Here is an 18,636-nt window from a genome sequence, read left to right as displayed (position 1 = left end):
ACATATTGAATCAGGAATCCGCAGCTGCATTTTATTCATTTCAACATTTTCTCAGTTAGAGCTACTCACTGCATACTGCAGTATTGGATGAATATATAATACGGCATTTCCAATTTTTTTCAAACAAATGTGGCTAGAACATGCCTACCAGTGCGGATACAAATAGTTCAGCTTGTCTTTAGAAGGCCGTTGTCTACGTTAAGTAAGGCACACGCTTAAGAACAGACTTTGTCAAGCTATAAATGAATACAATTCATGGCATGAATTAGAGTGGCAAAGAAGAGGCCAAAGCCCTGACTACCATGTTCATTGTTTCTCCAAGCAAAGGAAAGAATTATGACTATTTCCAATACTCTGGTTTTGAGTGTTTTCCCAATTTCATGTATAGCCACACTGGTTTTCTGCAGTTTGTGGTTTTTATAGTTCCTGATAGCTGTCGCCAAGGTTGAACTTTGCTTCCACCCTGAGCACCCACTCAGGAGCACCCACTGGTGGGCAGGCCTTCTCTTGTGCTCCATCAAACTGATTTACAAGCATGGAATCAAACACTCCCAGTGATTTTGGCCCTCCAGCAAATTCCAGATTTGTAAAAGCATCAGATTTCTTTTAAAGCCAGGTTTGAGAGATGGCCATTAACAGAAGGGGGAAGAGTTTTAAAAGATGCACTGTGTCACTACTGCAAGAATCCAAGTGTTATGGAACAGGAATGAATTTATTTATTATAGATGCAGGCAGTTGAATTTCCTACAGTTAATAAGTGCAGCGAAGGGGTTAAAAAGCTATTGGTTAGTTTGAGAAACGTTCTTTTTTAGTTTTTTCCTGGCCTAGTCTAGAGCAACCACGTGATATGCTGAATGCCTGCCAGCCTCTTTCTTGTTGATCCTCCGGAGACCATCTGTGCTGGGGGCATTGATTAGAGTGTGTCTGCTGGGATTACATCTTTTCTGTTGCCATGCCAACTAATCAGCTGATTTTGGTTACCACAGAAACAAAATGTCAGAGCTCACAGTACGGTAACATGAATTCAGCACAACAGAAAATGTTTTCTTAATTGGAGACTCTTTTGATTTTTTGGATTCTATGTAAAAGGTAGCATTTAAAAAAAAAAAAAAAAAGGCCCATTTAAAATAAGAACTGCACCAATTTTATTGATTAAAAGCAGTGTGTAAAATTCTGCTCCACAAAAGGAAATTAAATTCCTTTATAAGATGTATAAATTTTTACCACAGTGATATGAGGTATGTGTTGCAGTTTTTCTATTAGAATTTGTTAATGCTAGTGCATAAAATAAGTCTGTTAAGAGCTGTGGGTTTTTGAGCCGCAGAAGAAACATTTGAGAAGCCACAGGTATTATTATTAAAAAATATTTTAAACCTGAAGTATTTTCAGTTAACCGGTCAGTAATCAGGAACTTTGGCCTCAGCACAGTAATGTTAATATAACAGAATGCTTTTCTTCTTGTTTTGAACCTTATCTGCACACATGTGTTGTATCTCTGGGTCATTCCTTATCATAGTACAAGTGATGTGAAAACCAAGATCAGGGTCAAACAACAGCGTAAGTTACATTAAGAATTTGAAGGCTTCACTGAGCTATGCTAAAAGGGGCGGAGGAGAACCTGTTGCAGCATTCTTCTTTATAGGTCTAGAGTAGTTTATCTGTATAACATGCCTGTTAAAGTTACTTGTGTATTTTTGTAGAAACAACCATGAGAAAAAGCCATGATAACATTCATGAACTGCTAACTGGAAAAGCCACACTTTGCCAAAGCAGGAACTAGTCTGATGTGAGCGAGGGTTGTAAAAAGGCCCAATGGCCTCAACCAAATCTAGGATGGCTAGTTGCTCAATTAACTATTAGTTGTTTTAAAATTAAATTTGCAAGAACCTTTTCTTTTAAAAAGAACTGTTACAGTATGTCTCCACAGTATCTCTGCATCCTGTACTTTGAAATTCTGCTTGGAATAGGAGTTGTAAGTCTAAGCGTTCAATTAAAAGAAATCAATAGAGGTAGCTAAATTTTGGATCAGGCCTCGTTCATGTTTTCCAGGGTGCCCCAAGGCAGGCATGTATTTTGCACCTACTTCTTTTAAAGAAGTCCACAACTACAGCTTTTTTTTTTTTTTTTTTTTTTTCCCAAATACAGTTGCTTAAAAATCTTCAGTAATTTATTTTATTCATCATTTCCAGGTAGTATCCCCTTGCTGCCTCCCATATGTATCTCCTCCTTAGATAAGAGCTCTCACAGTGCTGCAGGAGCCACTGGCCATAGATGCAGCTCCACTGTACCCTCTGGCTCTTCATTGCTGTCCCACCATTCCATGAAAGGGCAGCATTAATAAAAGTAGGTAAGAAATAAAAGAAAAGTAAAAATGAGATAAAAAGATAAAAATACTTGGAAAATACTTGGAAAAGAATGAGAAGAAAGGGAAAAGAAAAAAAAAAAAAAGGATTAACATCAACCGCATCCATTCAGGGCACCCTGTACTCCAAGTGGATAGGAAGGGAAAGTTTATGTGCCCATCCAATGTGAGGCAAGATCAACCTAAGAAAAATTGGGAACAGTGGTCAGCAACTTTGCATCAAGTGTGCACACTTGGACCTCAGTCACCTCCATTGCAAGGCTGGGTCGTTAATTAGCAGTCCTGAACCAAGAGAGAAAGAGAACTGATGCAATACATATGATTTAGTGAAATGCTATGAAATCTTTAGTATTATAACGTACTGTCTGCTCTGCAGTAAGGCCATTTTCTCACATTTATTTTTTCCCCCCGTGAGAAAGAAAAATAATTAGTCCAGCTCAGGTGAAGAATAGAATACTGCTCTGATATTTTTGAATGTTGTTTGGTCGATGATACAGTACTACTGCAAGCAAAATTCCTGGGAATTTATGTCATGCATTTTATGTATTCTAGGTATGCACAGAAGGACGTCTTATCTTGGAGTTTACTTTTGATGATCTTATGAGAATAAAAACATGGCACTTTACTATTAGACAATACAGAGAATTAGTCCCACGCAGCATTCTAGCCATGCATGTAAGTAATCCTTTTTTCACTTGACCTAATGCAAAGAGATGAGATTAGGTTTATGAAGAACTCCAGCAAATTTCACACCCAAGGCAACTAACTGTAAATATTTTCTTTTGCCTGCAACTACATTCATTATGAGTTTCTTCATTGCTCCTTCCTGTCTCAGTGCTTCATTGTTGCCACTGTTGCTATATTTCCATTTTGGTTTAGCACAGTTTTGTTTTTAATCCCATTTGGTGGTCTGTATGGTTTGGGCTGAAAATCTGTTCATATTGATATCAACTAAACTAACATCAGTGGATTTCCATCCTTTTAGATACAAATTTTCTTGGTCTTTAAATTAAGCTAACTAATTTTACCCTTATGTCAGGCAGAAAATAAATAAATATCACATCTTTACTCAGAATACTTCAGAGTTGTAACTCAGGTCTTCCCTTCCTAATATTTCAAGACTTTTTTTTATTTGTAATTGAATGAAAACATACACAATGGAACATTTAAACTTTATATATTCTACAGGATAAAGTCAAACTACAATAAAGTAAATCACTGAGGGGAATCACAGAATGGAGTATTATTGCTACTTTCAGTTCTGCATTGCAGAAGCATTCAGATTAGTAGCGCTCCATATGCAAAATTAATTACAGGGCTAAAGTGTCGTAGAGGGTAAGAATACAACCCAAATATATGTCCTTATTTTGACATCAAGTTACTTGGATATCCAAAGTTAAAGATATATATTTTAGAGAAGACTTTTAAATAACTTAAGCAGCCCAGACATGGAAATACTGTTGGAAATATTTTCCTCTATTTCTATCCCTTTCTTTTCTAGTTTTTTGTTTGTTTGTTTGCTTGTTTTTTTTTTTGTTTTTTTTTTTAAGAGGGTTCGACTTCTGAACTATTCAACAGTATCCCATTAAATAATGATGGCTGTGGGCACAATTTTATATTTAGGGAGGTTGCGATTCACTAGAACCAGACTAGTGAACAACCAGCTGGTACTGTAGTAATGAGATCAATCTCATTCTAAAGCAGAGGCTGGTTTCACGGGTGAAGCTCCTGGCTTGGGTCATAGAAGGACTGTGCTCATGCTTTTCCAGTTTCATCTGAAGTAAAATAACCTAAACCAAAAAGGTTCTCCAGCCTGTGCTTAGCACCTCTCACATGATTAGGTCTGTTACAAAGTGCTTTGATGAGTTCTCTGCTTCAATTTCTCATACACAAAAAGAAAGCAATACCTTCTTTACTTCTGCCTTTATCTGCTTACTTTCCTTGTTTTCCAGCGAACAAATGAAAGGCTCAAGGTCTTACAGGAAGCTCTTTGTGGAGTGGGTGGGAGGGGTGCTCTACTTGTCTGTGCCCTATGCATGACCAGACCTCCAAGGTATATTACTTGAATGGTTATGGACAGAAGGAAGTATTGGAAAACATTCTGGTTCAGTTCTTCAAGGTTTTGCATTTTCCTGTGCAAACAGAGCTCTGTAGCTTATGGCATAAATTCATTATCAATAGGAATGACATCTCTCTTCAAAGAACCTTCCCCACATTCCACCAAGTGGATAAAGGAAAGCAAATAGATGAAAAGCAAAGTGAAAATTCTTTTTCTCTCTCTTGTTTAGGCACAAGACCCTCAGGTGCTGGAGCAGCTGTCCAAAAACATCACTCGAATGGGTCTGACAAACTTCACCCTCAACTACCTCAGGGTAAGCATACCATAGCCAACATTTATTGTGAGCATTTTTTACAAGTTACTGTTAGCTTTGAGTCAACGTAATGAGAGCAGAGCCTGTGTCAGACAGGTAAGAGATGGACCTAACTCTTAGCAGAAGTGCAGGAGACTGCAATAAAGATGTAGTTGCTAATAATGCAGCATTAAAAAGGATAAGAAATTTGTCATGGAATTGAGGGAATGTGTGCACAATGCTGTATTTTTGATGGTATTACTTCTCATCTTTGACAAAAGGATTGATTTTTTTCAAGCAAAACTGTTTCACTGTTCCTGAGAAAATGGCAGCTTGTTCTCATTAACAACTGCTTGTCTTCTCCACCTCTCCACCTCTGAGCAAACACTCAGCTCCAGTCTGGCTGCAGCAGTTCCTCAAACCAATTCTTGTTTCACGTGCTTCTGGGAGCCTGAGCTCCCTCCTCAGCCTTGCATTGAATTGAGTGTGTTTTTTTTATGATTAAATAATGCATTTGTTCCCATTGCTTTTTGACCCTTGAAGTGCATTCAAAGTTTGTAAGTTTATTTTTATTTTTCAGAGTATTCCCTGGTGTGGGCTTACAATGCATACACTGAAATATGGGTTCGTAGAGTTCATTTTTCAAGGTTAAAATTAAGATTTTTCTTATTCCTAAACATGCCATTAATAGATAAAATAGGGCAGATAACTCAATAATATACCAAGCTAACTTGCCCAAGAAATCTGGTTTTATTCCTTCTAACTGTGTAATAATTCAAGATGCTTCTTGAAGATGACAAGAACACACTAGAAAATGCAGGGTTTTTTTTTCAGCTGAAGGTAGAGCTGAGAGCCTGTATTGCAGCATTTTAGCTGTGCATTTTTCAGGGCTGTGATCCTTGTAAAATATTTCCTATGATGAAGTCCTATCCCAGAGTGTTTTGGACTCCAAGGAGGAACCGTGTCAGGATGGAGACATGGTGAGATTTCTCTCACTGTGTATGCCTATGGCTTATAGACAGGCTGTAGTTTTCCTTGCTCTTCCAGAATAATAAGCCTTTGTTGGGTAGCTGGTAGTTTATGTGGTGCTGGCTTAGAAATTACTGTTCAAATTATAGTCTGAGTTACACAGGGCGGATTGGCTGTAACTGAAAGAAGAATTTGTCATAAAACCTTGGAGGAATAAGGCTCTGCATTAGAATTTCCCCTGTAAAGTCGAGGACAGTGCATCTATGTTGTGTATATTGCATTCTCTCCAACATCTCTTATCTAACTTGGAGAGCTACGGATTTGAAGAGTTGGCTATTTGCACGTGCCGATAGAGACAGGGCAAAGGGGAGCGGTTTTAAATTAAAAGAGAGGAGATTTAGATTAGGTGGTAGGAAGAAATTTTCCATTCAGAGGGTGGTGAGGCCCTGAGCAGCCTGAGCTGGTGAGTGGGAACCCTGCCCATGACACAAGGCGTTGGGATTAGATGATGTTTAAGGTTCTTTCCAACCCAAGCCCTTCTGTGATTCTATGATCTCACAGCTTGGTATACTGGAGCTGTCCTCCAGAAATGGCCACCAGGGCTCCCTCATAAATCACACCACATTTTGCATTATGGCAAACAGCAGCAAGCAGCTATCTTCAGTAGACTATTTCCATGTTTTCTTTCAGTGTTTTCCTATGCCACAAGATATTGCCTGACTTTTGAGGTCTTTGATTCCCTTAGCGTGGCTGGACACACCTGTGAGTGCTTGGGCTGGTTCAGCATATGCTCTCTGCAGGGCTCAGAGGGCCAGGCCAAATTTGCAGCATATCCCTGTCCCCATTCCCTTCCCAGTCCTTTGTGACATGTTCTGCAACTGCCGCTCGTGATGATGTGCACAAGAAAGGCAGGGGCCCCACTAGGATGCAGCCATGCCTCACACCCACACTGCTCCCATCAGCATCAAAAAAATGGAAAGAAAGAAAGCGGGGGAGGGAGGAAAAAAATCCTCAGGAAAAGAAAACTGGGATCAAGCTAAGCACTGAGGAGATGAGCACTGAAGTGAAAGGGGATGAAAAGATGAAATCTTACTTTTTTTTCTCCTTCCTTACTAGTTTAGTTAGCTTAACAGACAACATTAGGTCTCTGGGTGCAAAGCTTCCTCTGGCTCCTGCTGTGGAGATTCCAAAAGGGTTGGTTTTTTTTTTCTTTTTTACAAGCCAATCTTTGTACCTCTCTTTCTTGCTGGGAGGAATTGATCATTCTGCTTTTTTTTTTTTTTTTTTTTTTTTTTCAGATGTTCAGCTCAAGCTCATATCAGATGAAATGTTTCCATTTGTTTTACTTCTTTCCAATCACTTTCTTCTGTTAATTTTAAAATGAAAATCCTTTCTCAACTCAGAATTGTAAAATTGTGAGCTAGAAGTATCTCGTAAATGCACAGAGGTTTAAGGTGTTTTCTCCTTTGTTTAAGCCAGCATTAAAGGATATTTTATCCAGTCTTCCCAGTATTTAGTAATTAGTACTGTTACATGTTTCTGAATAAGGTTTTCAGACTAAGCATAAAAATGATTCCTTTTTTTTTTTCTGCTGCACACAGCAAAGGCTTGCAATACTTATAAGCGAAAACTTCACTGATGGGCAGAATTAATCATTTTTATTCTCCAGTGTGCACACAGCAGCAAGCTGCGCTGCAGTCGCTTTAAAGGCAGAATTTAAACTTGGATTTCAGATGGTTGTGATATAAAGGCATAGCCTGTATTTTTTGCACTCTCGACATCACAGAATGCTAAATCATTGCTATTTGGAATAATTGCAGTTGCTGGCATGTTAACCTCCATTCCAGAGTGCCACATGCCTGTGGAGCCACAGCTTTGGATGTGTGCCCTGTTTTGTCTTCATTTATTCAGAATAAAGGTGCTCCTCACAGAAAAACATTGATTATTTTTTTTAATCACATTTAATGCAAACTTTAAGTATTTTTTCTGGAATGTATTCTAGAACCTGGAAATGAATTATTTTGTCCTGTGTCGTTTGCCAAATGCTTTTTCTCTTTGTTTTCTCTGGCACTGTAGAAAAACCATAGGTTTCCTTCCCTTCCAGTTACTAGTTTGTTTTGTTCCAGCATAATTGATTACCTCATCAATGGGGTCAGCCGACTTTGCTGTAACTGCTGAATAGGAGCTGAACAGGCTGTCTCAGAAATAATGAGCAAAACCTTGTAGGTTTTAAATTAATATCAAGCTTTTTAAAAGGTAATTTTTCATCAAGTCATCAAGTATTACAAGATATTACAAACCATCAGATAATAAGCCCAAGACCTGTGTCCTAGTCTCAGTCAGTACAACTTCAGGAACAAACAGGGATCCTGTACAGAGTTGAAAGATGGAGATAACATGCAGAAGACCAGTTTCCACCAAGCTACGATGAATTAGTCCACACACATTATCTTATTTTTTGTCTGCAGTTTTCTTGTTGCTCTGCTATTTTGTTCTTCAGCATGTAATGTGTTTGAATGTACTCTCAATAGCAGATATATGCCAGCAGCACTATTCAGTTTGGAGCTCAGAGAATTCATGCTGCCTTCTATAAAATGATTTATTCTCTCAAAATTTCTCACATGATAGAAATGCCAGCCCCTAATGCCAATTAGGCAGGACTACCTGGCCTGAGCCTTGACATACAGCTGTATATTGCCCAGCAGGTTTCCAAAATTTGTTTCTCCTTTCTTGTATTGAGTGAGTTGGAGTGATTTCTTAGAGCTGTTACCAGGGTGCAGATCCAGCACCCTCCCCATGCCGTGGGTCTGCTCCAGCAACTGCTTTTTTGAGTCAGTGGAGCCCAACCTGCTTCTGTCCTCTCCAAAGGTAGAGCTGGTGCAGCACTTCCCCTTAATCCCACACGGTGCATTTACCAGGTCTTATCAGAGCTACAAATTATCCAGTTTGTTTTCTGTACAAGCAGTAATGAAGCATTACTATTGCAACTTAGAACAGTATTTTCTGAATCCTCCTTTTCACTAATTTAGCTTCTCACTAAACAATCAGATTTCTTCTGCTAGGAGAATAACATGAATTATTTAATGGGATGCAATTTTCTGAAGACAACACTCACATTGCAATCAATCCATTTGTAACTATGTCCAATGTGCGTGCAAAATTTTTGTTTGCGTGTCCAAAATGGACGCACATGCAACAGTTTTAATGCACTGGGAAATTTGTTTCTCTAAATATGGTTTCATGCATGGAAAGGAAATGAATCCAGATCATTTGAGTGTTAGTTTCCTCCTAATGTGTTTGTGGCAGCTAACTGGTCAATACTTAACAGGAGTTTGTGTATTTTCAGTGAAGAAGGAGAAAGATTATGTGCAAGCATTGTTAAGGATGCAAAGTCAGGTGCTCTGGGTAAAGAAATGCTGTATTTATAGTCACCCATGCAGCACTAAGCCATTTCCCTGTGTGAGTAACGTGATGTTGCCATCTTTTGACTACAGTGTCACACATGGTGATTTCCTTAGAGCCCCTGGCTCAGGCTGATCACAGGAGTGCTAGCACCCATTCTGTACCAGGCACTCCAGTGTTACTCATTTCATAGAATCATAGAATGGTTTAGGTTAGAAAGAACATTAAAGCTCATCTAGTTCCAATGCCCTGCCATGGGCAGGGTTGCAACCCACCAGTACAGGCTGCCCAGGGCCATCCAACCTGGCCTTGAACACCTGCAGAGATGGGGCACCCACAGCTTCTCTGGGCAGCCTATGCCAGTACCTCACCTCTTCCTGAGAATTTTCTTCTACCATCTAATCTAAATCTCCTCTCTTTTAATTTAAAACTATTCCAATTTTTCCTCTGTCTACCCGTGTAAAAAGTCTCCATCTTTTTTTTTTTTTTTTTTTAAATAAGCCCCCTTTAATTACTGAAAGGATTCCGTATGGGATTTTTGCAGTGTCCTTGTAGCATCTCTTCTGCAGATGTTTATGGCTGTGTAGCACCTACACATGGAAGTGCACTGTCACCCCTGCTTGCACATATGATGTTGAGGTCACTTGGGATCAGCTAACTGGAGGTAGCCATTCAGAAACAGCTAGGGCATGACTCTGTAAGACACTTGCTGTAACAAAACTGTCAGCATTGATCAGTCTGCTGTCTCATGCTAGCTCTGTAGTTGAAAGGGGAACAGATGAGTGTTTCTGGGAACACACTGATAAGAGTGCTTTTCCCATGACTTAGTACCACTGTAGAGCTGGGCGTCAGGAATTTTCTTAGAGCAGCATTTGGTTACTCTAAAATCTAAGCTCATTCTTTCTTCTTCTGTTGCTTCCCACTTCGTTCTTCTGCCACATTTTGATGGCTTCAGCAGATAAGCATGAAGCCCTGCACATAGAAACTGCACTGGCTTTGTTCTGTGCACATTTGAGGTGTCAGAGAAGCAGAATGTCTGAACGTGTAGCGTGATGCTGTACCTTAATGAATAGGAGTAACAAGTTCTGTTAAGGATTCACAAGCACTCAGAAGGACAGGTTTGGGATCATTTAATCATTCTGGGGATTTTCCTAATGAAAGCTGTCAAAATTTTAAAGAATCCTTAGAACCAGAAGCACAACATTTTATATACTTCCTACAGATGGTAGAATTTTTTCAGTATGAGACAGCTGAGCTTGGGGCAGATCTCCCTGGGAAAACATGGTCAAAATCAGAGGGTCTCACAGAAGGATTCAAATTCCTCTAACTGACTATCCATTTTCTATCTGTGCCAACTATAATTAGCAGATTCTGCCAAGGCTCTCTGGTAATATGATTTCTTGTGTTTATTTCAGTAATGATCACAGTGGTTTCTTTTCCTCTATTTCATGCATTCAGTATTTTTAAGACAATGTTGTATGTTACTTTCAGAATAAAAAATGAGAAGAAACGTGTTCTTTGCAATAGCTCATACAATCAAATATCAGCTTTTCTCTTTTTTTAATAAAGATATGACATCACAGAATGTTTGTAAAATAAATTATTGTGTCTAAACAGAAGAGAATAAAGTGATAGATCAGATTGTTTTAGAAAAGAAGTGACCATGAGAACATGAACATGAGCCAGCAGTGCGCTCTGGCAGCTCGAAAGGCAAATGGGATCCTGGGCTCCATCAGGAGAGGGGTGGTCAGCAGGGACAGGGAGGTGATCGTCCCTCTCTACTCGGCTCTTGTGAGGCCCCATCTGGAGTACTGTGTCCAGGTGTGGAGCCCTCAGTACAAGAAAGACATTGAGATTTTGGAAAGGGTCCAGAGGAGGGCGACTAAGATGATCAGGGGGCTGGAGCACCTCCCCTATGAGGACAGGCTGAGGGAGTTGGGCTTGTTCAGCCTGGAGAAGAGAAGGCTGCGGGGTGACCTCATTGCAGCCTATCAATACCTGAAGGGAACCTACACCCACGAGGGGAGTAAACTCTTCAAAAGGGCTGACAACAGCAGGACTAGGGGAAATGGATCCAAGTTGAAGGAGGGAAGATTTAGGTTGGATGTTAGGGGGAAGTTCTATACAAGGAGAGTGGTTAGGCCCTGGAACGGGCTGCCCAGGGAGGTTGTGGATGCCCCGTCCTTGGATGTGTTTAAGGCCAGGTTGGACGGGGTCCTGGGCAACCTGATCTGAATGTGTGTGTTTGGTGGCCCTGCTAGGCAGGGGGGTTGGAACTACATGATCCTTGAGGTCCCTTCCAACCCGGGTGATTCTGTGATTCTGTGATTCTGTGATTCTGTGACCAGGATGGAGTGAGTGGAATGAGGCAGCAAGGATGGCAAAGGTACAGGAAAGTGGAGAAAGGGGCACCAACATGGAAATATTGTGAAGGGAAGATGAAGTCTGAAGTTGCAGAGTTAGGGCATGACTGATAATGTAATACTGATATCGGTGACAGTAGTAGTGTTGTGCCTTTCATCTGCTGATCCCTAAGCATTTTATTGAAACGAATGAATTGTGTTATAAATGAGAGAGTTGTGACTCATCAAAAGCAAAGTAAGATGTAGCAAATCCAATTGCTTTTAAAAAGATCAGATAACAATTTTAAGCCAGACTTTGGACCAGAGAGCAATGAGCCAGTGCTGTAGTGGCTAACCCAGCTTCCTGTGGCTCAGAAACAGGTTTTAGTGTCTGTGGATAGCAGAAATTTTGGATGCAAGTTAAAAACAGGGAATGGAAGCAGAGCTTAAGTGATTAGAGAAGATATCGGGACTTAAGCAGAAACAGCAAATTTTACCCATATTCTAGAGATGGTAATGGCCAATCTTCACACAAAGGGCGCTAGCAGAATCAAGAGTTTCAGTTCAGAAAGATGTACTGTGTATGAACACAAGCTAGCTACCATGCCCACTGGATATATAGACCATATGACCTTTGAAATTAAATTAAGCTCTGCAGTAATGAGAAGGAAGGATGATAGCCAGCCATGTGAGTCCTCGAAGCATCCATGAGTGAGAAATCAGAATGAAGTTAGGTTGGAGCATTTTAAAAATAAAATGTTAGAAGGGTAAAAGGGAGAGAAAAAGACAAATCATCAGCCATATAAAAACAAGCCACAGGATTTCAACTAATAATGTTATTTCAGAAAGGAAAAAAGATGAGGGGAAAAAAGTCCAGGAACACAGCTGCAGGCTCTGTTTTTGGAAGACCAAATTAAAGCCTGGACTAATATGCAGTGCAGTCATAAATAATAATAACTATTAATTAAGTTTAGGAATGAGAGCTGCAGAGGTATGATTTGTATGAAGACCTGAAAACACCAAAACCAGCTTCTTGTTCAAAGCAATGAAAACAGCAAAAAATTTTAATTAGTTGTTGAATATTGAACATCCAAGGGTGTTCAGTGCAAATTGTTATGCAGGGAGGGGTGAGTGGTTGCAGAGGTCAAGAAATAGGCTTTAACACAAAGCCTGGGGTTCAAATCTTTGTTCTTGGAAGCGGTTGTCTTAGGGTCTGAAATATTGATTTCAGAAAACTTACGGCAGCACTATGGTCTGCTCTCTATTTGGAAAGTGAATCCAATGTCTCCCCCATGTTTTTAAGCTTCAAAAGGTTCATTTTACAAGTCTGTTTATTCTGATATCACAAGCAACCATGTTACATGATCTTTTCGGTAATTTTCTCCAGATAGTTAACCTTACTGGTAAGCTTGTTCCTTCCCCTTCCTCTGACAATTTCTGCATCGGTAAAATGGTATGACACATTGCCTGTTTCCTTTGACATATCTCAAGGTCAAATTTGACTTTTCCACGTTTACATGGAGGTTTGCTTTGAGCACTTGAATTTGATCCTATTTCTAGGATGCTCCTATAAAACTCTTATGTTTTCTGTGTGATACCCTGATCCTTGTCTGTACAGATGATGCCTCCCTACGTTCTGAGTCTGCCATTCAGAGTCTGTCCATATCACCACTCTTTTTCTTCTATAAACTCACCATATTTTTATTCATAACTGAAACACTAAAAAAACAACAACTGACTCTAAGAAGTAAAATACAAGCACAATGAAAGAGAACAGTAGTCCAGCACTCCTGTGATTTTTACAGGTTGACTTACACAATGCTAAATTTTTCTTCCAGTCCCTTCCTGCGCACTTTGCAGATGCTCAGAGCTGCAGAGTTAGTTGGGTCAGGAGACTGACCTGATGGAGAAACTCATCCAGCCCTTCCACCCAAGTGATGATCATCTTCAGTAGCTCTGTCAGTGCTACTCATGCAGGGCAGGGATGATTTGTATCATCTGGCTTCTGTCTGGAAGTTAGACCTCATCTGCAAATTTGTCGCCACTGAAGGGTTGTGTGTATGTGTGTGTGTGTGTGTGTGTATATAAGTGGAATGCAGTTTTACCATAGGAATCATACTGTAATTTACCAATTGATTGCACTGATTGAAAATACTTTCTGTTTGTGCTCACCTTTTAGAAAATTTTGGTAAACTGTTTAACTGTTCAATACTGTATGTACACATACATGAATATTAGTGTTTATCTGGTGGTCATAAGTGTGCAAGTCTGTGCACTGCCTTTGATTTGTAAGCCTACCTTCTGTTCATATTAATGGATATATCAGCAGGGATACCTAATTAATAAACAGGAGGCCGTGATTTTGCAATTACCTCAACTACGTTAGACCTGTAGGATGTAATCTACAGGCAGTACTGAGAAGAAGTACTGAACCACCAGGTCTGTACTGCTGCATACATGAGGCTTGTGAGCAGTGAAGCAGAAGTGGTTTCCCTCTGTTTTGCTTAACTTCTAGCATTGTGTTCTGCACAGCTAGAAAATGGTGCTATACTAAATATTTCTCCCTGTCCCAAATGGCTTCTTTAATTCTCTGCATTGTTACCTTTTTCCCGTCAGTGTTTCTACCTCTCCACTGCTTCATAATAAAGCAGTTTGTTAATCAAAGAACCAGTCTTAACATCCATTGAAGTCAGTGGGTATCTGTCCTTTGATCCAAATGTCATCTCATAGTTTTTCATTTATTCAGAGGTCTTTTATACCCATAAAATCCAATTTATCAAAATTAATTTCTCCATTCCCTTGGGCAATTTTAGCCATGAAAATGCCATGCTGCATGAACAACAACAACAAATGGTTATTTTTATTGCATTTTTGTTGTTGTTTTGTTTTGGAGTTTTGTGACAAAAGAAAATTAACTTGATTTAGCCGCAGATTATAGTTCTTAGGTGAGCCCCAATGAACAAATATCAACTTAGGGATCTGACTTGAAGAAAAGGTTTAGGAATATAAAAGAATGAAGGAAGACAAAAGAATAGTGCTTTCATAGCAAGAGAGAGAATTTTCTCATTTTATTAATCATTCAGGCAAAACTTAGAGCTAGTTTAATTAAAAGGCTATGCACCATTTCTACACAAGATAAGACGATTTTACATAAAGTAAGTATGAAGCACACACAAAAAAAGCCCGCAGCATATTCCCTAGCCTGATTGCATAGCATCTCATTTATGAAGCAGGATTGGACCCAGCCAGGTCTGGAGCAAAAGCTCCAGGGAAAACACAAGCACTATCTAAAGAAAATGGTGTTGCAATTAAGCAGAGATCACCGCACTCTGTGGAGCAGATCTAGTCTCATGCTTCATGGCACCAGCCTCAATACAGGTACAGTTACTCCATCTTCCAGAGTGTGTAATAGATCCCAGATCCAGAGGAAGGTGAAGGTCTAGAGACTTCCCATGCAAACTAAAGAAATTATAAAATGGAATAATCTTCTGATCGTGATATGCAAATAAAGGAGGTAAAGTTTCAATCTGCCACAGCAGAGCTTTCCTTTTTTTAGCTTTTGACAAGATGTGTTAGAGCTACGGTGTGCTGTAAAATATTATAGTCTATTTTAATAGCAAGTATCTTTCTTTTATAACTCTCCGTATCCTGGTGGTATTCCAGTGTATCCTTGGGTGTATCATTCCTGTTTTTCTTTTCTAGAGTGTGAGGTGAAATGTTCAGCCATACAAGGGGGAGAGTATCATATATTCTACTGCTATGACTTTGAACAACGTAATTTTAAAAATGAATTAATTTTATGAAAATAAATACAATAAGAAACATTAAATACATGAAATGTGAAATACAGCTAGCTCATTATTATAGCTAATATTATAAGGAGAACAAAAAATTACTCAACAAAAATATATATTCTTGGAGTCAATATTATCACCAAAATCATATTCGTACCACTTATTGTTTCTTCTGTGTACCTTCTTGGTGGCTAAATGTATCCTGAAGACCATCTGGTCTTTTTTTTTGTCAGCTGCTTCAAATTCTTCCTGGGTCATTATCAGGGTAGCTTGGTTCCTATAATCTTACTTTAATATTTTGATTCCTACTGTGGACCACTTTGCAGCCTAGAATAAGCTTCCTGTTGCTGTAATAGATGGTAAGGAAAACCCCTGCTTCCAGTGACACGGCCACACAATAATTTTGTGGATTTCACAGCAGCAAAGGACTTACGGATGCTGCCCTTGTCTAACCTCCAAGGCTTGTTCCAAGCTGCTGCAGGTCAGCCCAAATCTGTTGAGATGATGGCAAGAAGCAGTGCACTGCTCAAGGCTCCTCTGAGTCCAAACCTAGAGGGAAAAGGCTACCTCTCTTTTAGACCACAGAAACATCCACAAAACACAAAAGCCTCACAAGCTTTTCAGTTTTTCATTTTTTAAGTGACTACTGCAGCGGCGACTAGGAACATGAAGCAAGAGGAAAAGCAGCAGAAACAAAGCCTACCCACATGTGCCAGTGAACTGTGGCCCCCCAGAGCAGGCAGAAGTATGCTGTCTATGAAGATGCTCTCAATTCTCTGCTTATGCTCTCCTCCCACGTTTCTTGCACCAAATACTTTTAATGACCGTTTCCTTCAAGAGGAAGGAAAACCAGAGAGATCATAGGAAGGGTCAAAATATAAAACAAAATACTTTTTTAACACTAATTGGTTTGGAGTGATACTTCAGGCTCTTTTCTTTCTATTTCCTTTAAGTGAAATTAAAGAAGAAAGCAGCCTTTTTTTCACCTGCTATGAAGGCAGTTACTGGTCCTTGATAGCTCCTCCATTTAAATGGATGTTGTGGCTGCTTAGTACTTCTTGAGATGGATGTGTCACACCACCTTTTAACCCTAATTTATATTCTCAAACAAGCCTAAAGGGATCTTACATTTTTTAACTTACAGTGTTTGATTTCATTGTTCAAAGTTTTGTTCTTTTATAGCTTCTTTCTGGACAAGAATTAGATGAGAAAGATCTTCAGAGGATATCAAGTACAATATCGTTGTTGGTTTTTGGGAAAATCAGGGCAAAATAGGGAAAAAAAGTACATGCATTTAATATTCTTAGAGCTTGCTTTGACAAAGCTTTTAAAAGGTGACCTGCATAAAAATTTCCTTAAACTGCTTTCTTTTAGACATGTAAACATATACTTTCCTAAAGCAATTAATACATTTTGTCTTTGCTCAGCTTCTTACTTCTAAGGTTGGAACCAAGTTCTTAAAGCTTCATATGGATACACACCAAAAAGCTATTTGTCAGTATGTGTAATCGTGGAAGGTGATGTATACAAAGGTGAAAACACCATTTGTCATCACAGTCTAGCTTAAGGATGATTTGTGCCTTGGGAATAAGGCAATACGGGCAATTTTTCTTCTCATTAGCTACTTTATTCGTATCTGCAGGGGCTGTCAGAAACATGCATTTAATAACACTCAGCAATCTGTGTGTTAATAAATAAGTCTTCTTGAATCTATAGAATATCTTAAAAGTCATAGTTGTGAAGAAAATGCCTTTGGCGATGAACAATTTGACCTCTCAATTGGCACTCAAAAAATAAAAAAATAAAAAATAAGAAAACTAGAATTAATCTATGATGACTTCACTGGTTTTTACTTATCACATAGGTATTTTTGCGTAAATAGAAAATTAAGTGTTTTCCCCAGTTTTAGTTAGAAAACAAATGAACAGCAGCAACAACAAAATGCACAACTATAAGTTGTCCAGTTTAGACAGGTGTTACTGAAGCAGTGGGAAAGTCCAGGGAGGTGCATACGTGGTTGGTTATCAGTATTAAACACCTTGAATGAATCATCAGAAACACTGGATGACTTCAGCTACCCAAGTACAAGAACATGCATTGCCTATAGGCTATTGCAGCTGTTATAAAACAGAAATAGTTATCTTGAGAGGAAAAAAAATCATCCACATATATTTACTAATATATATGTTTATGACATCATTGAAAACATGTCTAAAAGTTTTAGGATAGTAAAGCCATTTTCTATTGTAAATTGTGTCATGCCTGCTCATACTTTCTGTAGCCTCAGAAAATCTAGGTCCATGTGCACTCTCACTGTCACAGTAATCTTTTAAAAGAATTTTATTTTTTATTCTAACTACATTGTTGTAAGAGCTATCATCTCTATTGCACATGTGAGGAGCTGTAAGATCCTCAGAAGCACATAAAACCCATCAGAATGAGGGTATTCACTGCAGCCTTCAATTAAAACTTTAAATCATCAGCTGGAGTTCGTGACTTGGGATGCCACAGGCACCTGTGCCATCTTGATTCAAATGTTTTGTTCTGTTTTGTTTAAGGAACGTGCTTTAAAGGTTTGCTAACTTGATCATAATTTAATAATTGTGGTATAAGCAAGAGAAAGACATCTAGATGAAGATTTAAATACAATGGTTATCAGTAATAGATATAAAACACCATTAAACCTTTTGCTCATATTGATGGGTGGATTTGATGTTCTTGAAGGTCTTTTGCAAACTATTCTACAATTCTATGAATCAGGCAGCTGTTCTTTTGTTTATTTTTGCAGCAGTGTTGGCAGTGACCAGTGTGCCTGGCTTCATCTAGCATAGAAAACCCTCGCCCAGTGACCAGTGTGCCTGGCTTCATCTAGCATAGAAAAACCTCGCCATAGAAAACCCAGAAAACTTCCTCCTTAGCCTGAGGAAGTTCAAACTTTCATATGCTGAGGCACCACATCCAGGTTCAAAAAATAGCCCTTTGAAGGCAAACAATGTGTGGGAGCCAGAAGAGGGTATGAAGAGGAGGCAGACTGTCTCAGCTGATAAGGGAGCATCTCTGACTAAGAATAAGGATTTCTTTTCCAGTTTTGGCTCTCAGGATCTATTTTTTTCTTTTTATTGAAGAGCCATTGAGTGTCACGTTGGAGTAAAAGTACCAGTAGCTGCTCTTTTCTGTGCACAGCTTGTATTTCTGTGTACTAAAGCCATCCAAATCTGTTAGGCAGACTTAAGATTCCATTTGTTTATTCAAGACCCTCAGGTTATGTCCGTTCTCATATATTAAACAGCATCCAGGAATATTATTAAGCCCCTGAACGCAATGTCTGTTCTCCCTTAGAGCAGTCCTTGGCCTGCTTTTTACCCATGCTGACTCTCAAATAACGCAGGGGAACAGTTCAGGAGTTAGTGTGACAT

At 39.1% G+C, this 18,636-nt stretch overlaps 1 protein-coding gene across 9 annotated transcripts in view; it reads left to right on the top strand.

The window, feature by feature from the left end:
• The window catches only part of LDB2 (LIM domain binding 2), a 212,676-nt gene that overhangs the window by 161,790 nt on the left and 32,250 nt on the right, over positions 1–18,636 (top strand). For all 9 annotated transcript variants that reach the window (XM_042811784.1, XM_042811782.1, XM_042811783.1 and 6 more), the window contains exons 4-5: positions 2,915–3,037; positions 4,651–4,734. In XM_042811784.1, the coding sequence (XP_042667718.1) occupies positions 2,915–3,037; positions 4,651–4,734 (207 nt within the window). The remainder of the gene's footprint in view (positions 1–2,914; positions 3,038–4,650; positions 4,735–18,636) is intronic.

The sequence above is a fragment of the Centrocercus urophasianus genome, unplaced genomic scaffold (assembly GCF_019232065.1).
Source record: "Centrocercus urophasianus isolate 14NV4802_14NV808 unplaced genomic scaffold, USGS_Curo_1.0 seq_13, whole genome shotgun sequence".
Taxonomy (NCBI): Eukaryota; Metazoa; Chordata; class Aves; order Galliformes; family Phasianidae; genus Centrocercus; species Centrocercus urophasianus.
This window is presented reverse-complemented; position numbering and strand designations above follow the sequence as displayed.